This window comes from Acyrthosiphon pisum, unplaced genomic scaffold (assembly GCF_005508785.2).
Source record: "Acyrthosiphon pisum isolate AL4f unplaced genomic scaffold, pea_aphid_22Mar2018_4r6ur Scaffold_21966;HRSCAF=25449, whole genome shotgun sequence".
In the NCBI taxonomy this organism is placed as follows: Eukaryota; Metazoa; Arthropoda; class Insecta; order Hemiptera; family Aphididae; genus Acyrthosiphon; species Acyrthosiphon pisum.
The window spans coordinates 241573-251783 of record NW_021771488.1 but is presented as its reverse complement, the minus strand read 5'-3'; the positions used below and the strand labels follow the sequence as shown (position 1 = coordinate 251783).

At 32.3% G+C, this 10211-nt stretch overlaps 2 protein-coding genes across 3 annotated transcripts in view; one reads left to right on the top strand and one right to left on the bottom strand.

Moving 5' to 3' along the window:
• LOC100167750 (muscular protein 20-like) overlaps window positions 1-5192 on the top strand; it is a 26528-nt gene extending 21336 nt beyond the window's left edge. Inside the window, 4 exon segments of the mRNA NM_001171964.1 lie at window positions 1996-2077; window positions 2182-2311; window positions 3744-3864; window positions 4437-5192. Coding sequence (NP_001165435.1) covers window positions 1996-2077; window positions 2182-2311; window positions 3744-3864; window positions 4437-4628 — 525 coding nt within the window. The 3' untranslated portion in view covers window positions 4629-5192.
• LOC100575246 (C3 and PZP-like alpha-2-macroglobulin domain-containing protein 8) overlaps window positions 4860-10211 on the bottom strand; it is a 97445-nt gene continuing 92093 nt past the window's right edge. The window contains exons 17-24 of one of the 2 annotated variants that reach the window (XM_003241741.2): window positions 9971-10181; window positions 9589-9835; window positions 9385-9515; window positions 9108-9320; window positions 8110-8264; window positions 7903-8044; window positions 7603-7813; window positions 4860-7501 (exon numbers count right to left, since the gene is read on the bottom strand). In XM_003241741.2, the coding sequence (XP_003241789.1) occupies window positions 6384-7501; window positions 7603-7813; window positions 7903-8044; window positions 8110-8264; window positions 9108-9320; window positions 9385-9515; window positions 9589-9835; window positions 9971-10181 (2428 nt within the window). In that variant the 3' untranslated portion in view covers window positions 4860-6383. The remainder of the gene's footprint in view (window positions 7502-7602; window positions 7814-7902; window positions 8045-8109; window positions 8265-9107; window positions 9321-9384; window positions 9516-9588; window positions 9836-9970; window positions 10182-10211) is intronic. The other variant, XM_008180772.1, reaches the window with a different exon arrangement.

Sequence of the window (10211 nt, the reverse complement as noted above, 5' to 3'; positions counted from 1 at the left end):
ATTAAACCATTTTGAAACTATTTTTGTGTTGGGTACTTACGAATTACCCAACTGCATAGGTAATATTATAAGACACACGATTGTGACATTTTCAATTCTATTTAAATACACTTGAATGTCTGTTGATAGATCTCATATTTAACAAAAAAATCTATCTGAAATGATTTTTTCAAAAATGTTCCTATTTAATGAACTCATTTTGAATCATTGTTATAAAATACATTTTAAACTATACTCGTACATAGCTGTATACAAACGCGTCAATTCAACTTACAACCTTTGTTAAATTCATTACCTTAGTTTTATACTTGGAAGCTGCAATGATAAAAAAATGTCCAGAAGTCTTATCAGACAGTTCTTACATATTTAATATTTTATAGACGTTATGATGTAATTTGTAAAATATTTTGTGCAGTTTTTGAAAGTTACATGAGATTTAGTATTTTAAATGATTTCTTATTTTTCTGTTTTCATTTTACACTTAAAATTACATTTGAAATACTTTTAATTTATTATTTTTTATTTTCAATTAAAAAATCTTAAGTAAGACTTAGTTTTATAAATATTAATTTAGTTATTTTAATTTTACATTATTATATTAAAAATCTCAAATAAAAAAAATTTTAAATTTAAAGTAAGTGCTAAAATAGTTGATAAATATCTTTATATTTCTAAGTGACTTTAGTTTTTAGGCATTTTGCAATTTTGATGTAATAATTATTCACTATAATCGTGAAATATAATATTATGTATTGTGATATAGTAACATAACATTGGATAAGTATTACTTTATGTTTTTATATTTTCTGTTGACGTTTATTTTACGTGGGTATCAGCTATACCTACTATTAAGGTCCGGTTGGCTATTGTCACCTTGACAAGATATTTTATTTCTCTGTACCATATACGTTCAGAAACATCAGAACCCAATATGGTAGTAAAGATACTAACCTCAACTATACCTATTTGTTTTTAATTGAAACGAGATATTTATATTTTGATCCTTTCTAAATAAAACAGTATTACGTTCATGGCGAGTTGAATACTCAACAACATTCGATGTTTATATTTTTTGCATAATATGACAATAAAAATAATACGAATATGTCTCTGTGTTTGGAAAATAGTTGATAGTATTGCAAACTAACAACTTTAAAAAATTCAATATGGAAACTAAGTGTTGGTCTTGTAAGATGTCATAGATATATGCGTAGTAATAAGTGCTAATTAGTGTTTGTGCGTGTGTGTGTGACTGTAATGTAAAATAAATGGTCGAGCGCTCCATATAAATTATATTATACATTTATATTTTATACAAATGATATGTTTATCGGAATGATTCTATCATAGACCATAGTATTTAGAGTTACTGTATATTTTTCATTCTGACCATTTCAAAACTGAGTTCCTTATTATTTTTTTTTTTTGTCCTTGGGGGGGATTTATCTCCCCCCTCTATTTGTACACCACTGTGCTAACCTAACGTAGAAGTTCCCACCGCGTGAACGATAAAGAATACAATATTGTATTATATTATGCTCATTATTTGTATATTTGAATTGTACTTACTTTTTGTCAATCCTAACCAAGCGAAGGATTTAATACTTATGAATAAGACTTCTGATTTTTTCGTTGATATGACTATACTCTTGAGTCTTGACACTGAACAGTCCAAATTTAAGGATTTTTCATTTAAATGTTGAATAATCAACATTGATATTGCCGTGGATTTTAAACATACAAACTAAATTTAAAGGAGTGGGTGAACGAAATTTTATAAAATTGCCTGACTGATCTCAATTAGACATGATAAACAATTCGTATCAGTTTTAATATGTACCCAAGATGGCATGATTGTAACTATTGGTACGGTCGAAAAAAGATTGGTATATTTTGATTGAAATAAATAACCGTTATTTGCAATCAACAGTGACACGAATGTGTACCACGAAAATTCGAAATCCTATTAAATTTAGTGTGGGAATTTGATTTCAGGTTGCCGGCAAAAGAGACCTGGATCAAGAAGTCGAAGCTCAACAATGGATCGAAGCCGTGACTGGTGAAAAGTTTGCACCGGGTAAATATTATATAATATTATATTGTTATTTTGTGAGTTGTGACAATATATTGATACCTTGATAAACACATACCTAACCCGGTCGTACCTGATCATTGGTTTAGGTTTGCCATTCGAGCTAGCACTCAGGGACGGAGTTTTGTTATGCAAGCTGATGAACAAACTGGCGCCGGGTATTATACCCAAAATTAACACTTCAGGTGGCGATTATAAGATGATGGACAACATAAGCCAGTACGTATAATAATATTATTATAATGTCGCGGTGCTAAATGATTTTCTATTCGTCACGAAATAAATAATATTTTCTAGTAAAATCCAGCTGGGATCGACGAGAGGTTTTTATGTTTTATTTAAAACCTTTTAGTGTACCGACACATCTTAGAGCCTAGAGGTATATAATATTATAAATATTAACTGATTTCTTTACTTATTTGAAATCGGCGAAAATGTGTTTTGATAGAAATACATATGCAAAATAGGTATTCAAATTACAATTAGGGCTGTTTTAAATGATATTTATTATAATATATTCTTGTATAGTTATACCACTTATACCATATTGTTTAAAACTTGATTATTTGTATATGATGAGAATTTTTTGAAATAGTGTGTATACTATACTTAGTATACAGGAAAACCATTCTAATAATTTTAGCTCAATCTTTTGGCACATGCGTTCGATTGAAAACTCGTCGAATTCTATTTTTGTTATTAGCAAAAATATTGCAGTTTTTTATTGTTATTCCCTCTGTAGTTTATTTAATCCGTTATAGTCTTGTGGATTAATTTTTGTTCACCTTGACTCTTAAGTTTAAACTGGCGACATATTTTTATATTTGAAATATTTACAGTATAGTTATAGACTATATTTATTTATTAGATTGAAATATTTGTTTTACCTACAAAACTGTTATTATTATTATTATTTATTTATTTATACATAGACACGATTTTTAATTACCTACTTTTAGCATAGTAAATATTATAAAGCTGTGGAGAATGAATTATAAAATAAATTATGAAGAGTGAATACGTATGTTTGAACATTTTCTAAAAAGAACTAAAAACTGCTTAAAATCGAATAATGAGTAAATCATTCAGATTATTGAAAATTTATTATTAGGTTGTCAATAAATGTTGAGGATAGCATAGGATTTTGCGTTTATATATAAAATTTTTTTAATGCTCTTGCTCTAAAATGTACGTCTAATAACAGTAATTACAATAATATTAATAATAAAGTAGGTACCTACTTGATAATGATTTCTATAATACAATATAATTTTTATTTTAAGATTAGGGAGTAAGGATTTAGGTTGTTATAATATTATTCTTGTGTATAGTACCTATATTTGGTAATAAAATATCGCAATCGGTCTTCAACTATTTTTAATATTGTATACGAATTAAAAATACATAAACATAATTAGTTTTCTGTTGTTATACAAATGTATTGATCAATCATTGTATAGCAACACATTCTGTAAACCTAATGGTTATTCTAAAGTGATTTTAACAGCCATACACATGACTTATATAGTTATATGTCGTAAATGTCTGCTATTTTTAAACAAATATAATCTATGTACATATATGTACTTATATAATGAGTACGTATTAATTAACGATGGTGCTTATTAAATCTGTCGTACGTCTTTTGTAGATTTCAAAAGGCTTGCATTCAATACGGTGTCCCGGACGTCGATTTGTTCCAGTCTGTTGACTTGTTCGAACAAAAGAACGTATACAGAGTGACCATGACGATATTCGCTATTGGCAGGACGGTACGTGACCATAGACCTGATAAGATATTAAATGGTGGCAGGGAGAAAGAGAGAGATAGAGAGGGAGAGAGTACGAGAGAGGGGTCTAGGGGCCAACGTTGTTAGAAAAACATTTCACACAACTTAGTCCATCTCTACCCATTAATGGTGTGAGATAGAATGAAGTCGAACAACAACAAAGATAGCTAATACACGTACGTGCCATCATATGTACGAACCATAGGCATAAATCGGGGGGATTAGAAGAGGGACCTCCTCCCCAACTCCTTAAGCCCCCCACAAATATTTCCTGACTTAACGTCGTAAATCATATAATAATATTATATTATGTTAATACGACTTGTTAATTGATATTATTGTAGCCCCCACTCAGATTTTTAACCATATTTACGGCCATTTAACTGGTATAATTGGCTGTCTTTTTCTAATAATGTTGGGAACTATGTCACTTTGGGGGGGGGGGGGTTGAATTCCATAAATTGATATTCATATGTCTGTAACTTGTGTGCAACGAACGTATTAACATTTACGGTGACTGGAAGCGGAATGTTTATACCGATCGATGGTTTTAGGCGCACAAACACCCAGAATGGAGAGGCCCATCCTTGGGACCAAGGCCGTCCGAGGAGAACAAGCGTGATTTTACTGAAATGCAATTGAGGGCCGGAGAGGGAGTCATCGGACTGCAAGCCGGACAGAACAAAGGTGCCACACAAGCCGGCCAGAACTTTGGAAACACCAGAAAGATATTGCTCGGAAAATGAGAGCGTAAACTAAGAATTACGTCCTATACTATACGTTTTCGTTATATTTTAAAATTGATCTAACATTATTCTTTTGTATGCGTTTTTGTTAATGTCGTTGTGCGCCTCGTGTACAACAATGACAATATTATGTAACATAATTATGCCATTTGTTTCGCATCGATGCTATGAGAGAAGATGAAAATATTGTGTTTATAATTATTTAATAATAAGAAAAATGAAAAATAATAATACTTATTATAATATGTAGTAAGTACAACATACTCAATGCTCTTATAGAATCTGAGCATCACTACAACTTTATTGCAACAATATAAGTACAAAAGTCGTAACAGCCAACGACAGCACACTACATATATTCATTATGTGTTGAGGTAAAAGAATACAATTTTTAATGGAAAATAATATACATATTACATAGTTTAAATATCTAAAAACTGTTTAGATTAAAAAAATAAATATTGTAATGTTGACACGGAAAATAAAATAAGTGTTTTCGCTGTGACAATGATTTATATAATAATGTTATTATACTATAATATTATATTAATTGTTATAATACGTTAAAAGGTTTGGTTTATTTTAGTTATCCACATTCATAGTATAATATTATTATAATATGATTCAAATGCCTTTACTGAAAACAAACTTATTAACTACGGGGTTGAGGCTACACACAACACATGCATACATTAAAAATAATTTTACACTTATATTAAGTTTCATAACAATAAAAGTTGGAAATAATAATACCTAAAAATAGTATTATTGTTGCGGAAACGTCATGTGTACCAGAATATACGCGTGCATTAATAAAATGTATTTAATAACGTTGTATATTACAATAGAAATATAGTTGTGACGGATAGTTACCGTGGGTGCAATATTATTGAAATATTAAAAATTCTATTATTATTTTACAATATTAGTATATTACTATAATAGACAATTTATTCTTAATAGTAACGAATTATGAAATTTATAAAAGCAAAATGTTTTTACGTAACTTCATTCGTTTATTCTACTTGAACTATTTATTTTTTTATTTTGATATCCGTTTTAGTTTTTCACAAAATCTAATCAAAACGGACGTATTTCGAACGGAAAAACGAATTGACTAGCCAAAAAGCACCAAAATGTGTCTCTAAAAATTGGCATATTACATCTATAATAGTATAATATATTATATATATTATATATTATTTTGAGCATTTTTATGAAATTTAATAATACTTTTGTTGTGAAAATAAAAACAGAACGGCATAAATGTTTACAATACTAAGGTAACATCTGAAACTCATATCTATTGATTGTCACTCAATGTCAAAAACTGTATGTCTACTTGAAGATGTATTATTAGTAAGTTTTTTTTTATTTCGATACCTTATTATGTGTATTTTTATCATTATTTCGATAACACTTAAAAACGTTCTAAGTTAACTCATATCAATTTGGACGACGATATGGTTTGTAGTACACACGTTATACACAAATATTATCATGTTATGTCATCATGCCCTTGTATATCTAAATAAAAACCAACTCTGCTTGTATAACTAAGTAAATAAATATTTGATAAAATCCCATATCTAAAGCGGTAATGCGCCCAAATTATGTACATCGCAGATTATTATTGCTGTACTGTTAATCTGCAGATAGTGGGTGGTAATAATAATAATATTAATAATAATAAAATACATTTTGGAGCAATTCATATTTTAGTTTCGAGCAGCAACCAAACATCAATTACGAGTATTATTCAGAGCCGTTCTTCTTCTGGTCATCGGCGGCGATCTTTTTGTTTCGATTTGCTTCCAATATCAGGTCGGCGATCGGCGTCGTGGATGGTGCTAGCTGTTTGGCCGTCATGGGTGTCGTGTGATTTCTGGCCACAGTGGTTGTGGTCACCGCTGAAGGGGTTGTGGCCGTGGTCACAGTAGGTTTTCCCGCCGTTGTCGCTGCAGTGGTAAGTGACGTCTTGGCCGTCGTTGCCGGTGACACGGAAGTCGTGGGCGATATCGACGACTTTGATGAAGTTTCTTGCACGGGTTTGACTGTTAAGGGCGTCACAGTAGTGGTGGTGGTGGTGGTGGTGCTGGCGGCGGTGGAGGTGGTGATGGGAGCGGCCGTGGTCGTGGATGATCGAGAAGTAACTGTCGTAGCCGAGCTGCTGGGTGTTGATGTCTTAGATGCCTGCAAAGTAGTCGAGGTCAGAACCATTGGTGTGATGGTTGGAGGCTTCGTAGAAGTTGGTGTGGTCACCGCTGTATAAGTGGTAGTTCGTGCCGTCGTCACGTCTGAGCCGCGCGCGGTTGTGACTTTTGTCGCCATCGTCGTCGTCGTCGTCGTCGGTTTTGTTGTTGAGCCGCCAACAACTGACTGCCTACCGTTTCTCATCGTATTAATTTGGCCCATATTGGTCATCGTATTCATTTGAGCCATTTTGGTCATGGTCGCGTGGTCGGTATTGACGGTATCTTTCAATGGCGAGGAGTCGCGAATGCCCGAGTCGGGGCCGTTGTCGTTCGCCCTGTGCTTGGAATTGGAATCCTTGTCTTTATCAGTTTTCTTGTTGGGTTTTTTCATGTTGCGCACCACATTGCCGCTCGACTTCACTGGCGCTCGTTTGATCTTCGTTGGGATCGTTGCGATCCTTGGTTTCGACAGCACTTCTTCCGCCTTTGTCGACCTAGTCGCAGCTGGTGTTCCACCCGTCGTCACTTCGCCAGTAAATGTGGAAGTAGTGGCCGCATAAGTCGACGGTCTCTGATTAGGGGTGCTCAACGTAGTCGGCACAACTGTCGTTTTCTCCGTCGTAGGTGGTTCGCAATGATTGTTACACTTGCACGGGTTGTTGTTATCGACGGGAAAGCCTAAACGTAAAACAAATATAAAAATATAAAATTAATACATAATATTATAATAGGTGTTATAATGTGTCACCGTTGGTCATATTATATTGACGTGCAATTACCGTTAGAATCATTGGTTATCCAGTCCGCAATTTGCATGTCAGTCAACCCTTCGGCCAACGGGTTCTGTTCTTCGTCCACGTGGAATAGTTTATACGAGCTCTGGTCCGGCCTGGACACGACGTACACTTTTGCCACCGCCGGTCGTAGACCAGTCACTTTTTGAATGCTCTTGGCCGTATACGATACGCAAACGATACAGCTACTTTTTACCTACGATTGAATAATAATTTGAATTTAGTTTCAATTTATACGCACACCCTCCGTCGGCGATTAAGTATTTTTGCAAGTATTGTACCTACCTTAGCGAAAACAAACCAAATATGATTTGAATGCGAGTCGTGATGGACATCCGATACACTAGCAGACGAAATCTTATCAAAGTAATACCCCGAGAAGAGTTTCACTTCTAGCCTTATAGCATCTTCCGTTTCGTTGTTCATCCTACACATTAGTAAGACAAATAAAACAATTATAAGTCATCGGTTTTGAATAACTGTATAATATACCTAAAGCATGTTTTTAGTCTTAATGTTATCGCATGACCGTATATTTCATCTGTAAAACCTTTACTCGGTTGAATGACGTCAGTGACTCCTGACCATAGATCAAAAGGTTTTTTATCATTTTCTGCAGTAGTATAGGTAGAATACAAAACTCTTCCCTAAAAAATAAATAAATACTTTTAAAACCGATATCTTTTGAATTAAATTATAGGTCTAAATAAATATAAATCTTGTGTTGTACGATTTAACTACAAACATTTAAATATTACGTATCGATATAATTATATCCGTGAATATAATTTTTACTTATAGGTAAAGGACATAACAAATCTAATATCATATTAAGTCTAGTTAATTTACCCAAATATGTAATATGATTTAATTATACTAGATTATTTATTCATTGTAAATTAATACTAAGATTATATCAGGCTTATTAAACTTTTAAAATAAAAAAAAATTAATTAAAACTAATAATAGATTTTTAAAAGAAATACGTATTAGTGCTTAACTCTAAGTTGCATGCTATTAGATATGTTTCCTCTCCAAGAAAAATTAGGAACCATAGATATTATGTTTTTGGGTATAGTAGCCTGCTAAATATTGTATTATGATTTAATTTAATTTAATTTTTTTATTATTATTGTTGTTTTAAGTTTCTATAGCAACAAAAAAAGCGTTACAAAAATCAGTCTCACAAAAATTGGTTAAAAAAAGTGTTATACGCAGCCCAAAAAGCAAAAACATATCTATGCTTGAAAAAATGTAACTGTAAACTGTTTTATATTGACCATTGACGTGTAATAGCTGTTTAAAAATGTTAACATTTTCTTTAGAAAAATATTAAATCTACTGGTTGGATACAAGAAAAATTAAGTTGTATTTATATTTATTTTTAGAAAAGTGAAAATATCATTTTTAAGTTTATTGAAATGTAATTTATAACTTAAACTAAAATATTAATATATTTTATGTTATGTAAGAAACTAAGAAGTACGAACTTGTATTGTTGAGCATCCAGCACCGGTAGCGTAGACGAATACTTTTGTCGGCAAAGAAGGTAAATGTAAGTATTGAGATTTTGTACTGGGGTCAAGTTCTAACGTATCGGTCAATTCCATACCGGAAGTAGCCAGGGAAATTGTTAATTTCCGGTGAGGGTCCGATCCAATTTTATCATACATAGCAAATGCTTTCACAGCTAGATACGCTAGCTATAATGGAAAAAGGATAGTTAACCACGTGATATATTTTTAAATTTCACACTGTGATTCATACCTCTGGGTATGTATCCAAGATTTTAGTCCTATAGTATAGATAACGGACTATAGGTTCGGATGATTTCAATTCTCGTCTTGCCGAGTAGATCATTAAACAATACAATGAAGCTTTGAATTCATCAATCGAAACTATAACACGGTAGGTATAGGGTTTTAATAAGGTGCTTGTAGTTAAAAACTTAATACTATTTATATCACTCACTGTTTTCACCTTTTTTTTGTGGCACCACGTCGTCGTACCAATCGGACGTAGGATGTACTTTGGGCCATCCAAATTCACTTTCTTGGTTTGTTGAAAGAGATTGTAATTTTGTTAGAGCTTTTTTGGTGAAGTAGCTATTCGAAACCATCAGCGCATAGGACGTAATAGCAAGTGGGTATGGTTTGACAACATTATCTAAATGTTGTTCGAGATATGATTTGGTATGATTTGCAATTTTCGAATCAATCTGTTGAAATTACGTTTAAAAAAAATGAATTATTGTTCGGACATTTTTATAGATTAGGTACATCAAAATTAATAAATTGAAGTTAGTTCATTAGATATTAATGTGCTAATAGTTAGTTTTTTACTCTGCACATACTTCAGATTCTATGCCTAATTCCATTAGAGTGGCCAAAGTATCAGCGGCGCATATTATTTTGTTTATTTCCATGTCAGATTGACCAACAACAGTAGAAAAATCTTCGAAAACCTGCTTTTGGATCCACGTTTTCAGCCCTTTGATTAGATCTGAATCCACACCAACGTGCGACTGACTTCTCCATAATATTTCGAGTACGCGAATGTCACACCTAAAAGTTTACAACAATATAATATAATGT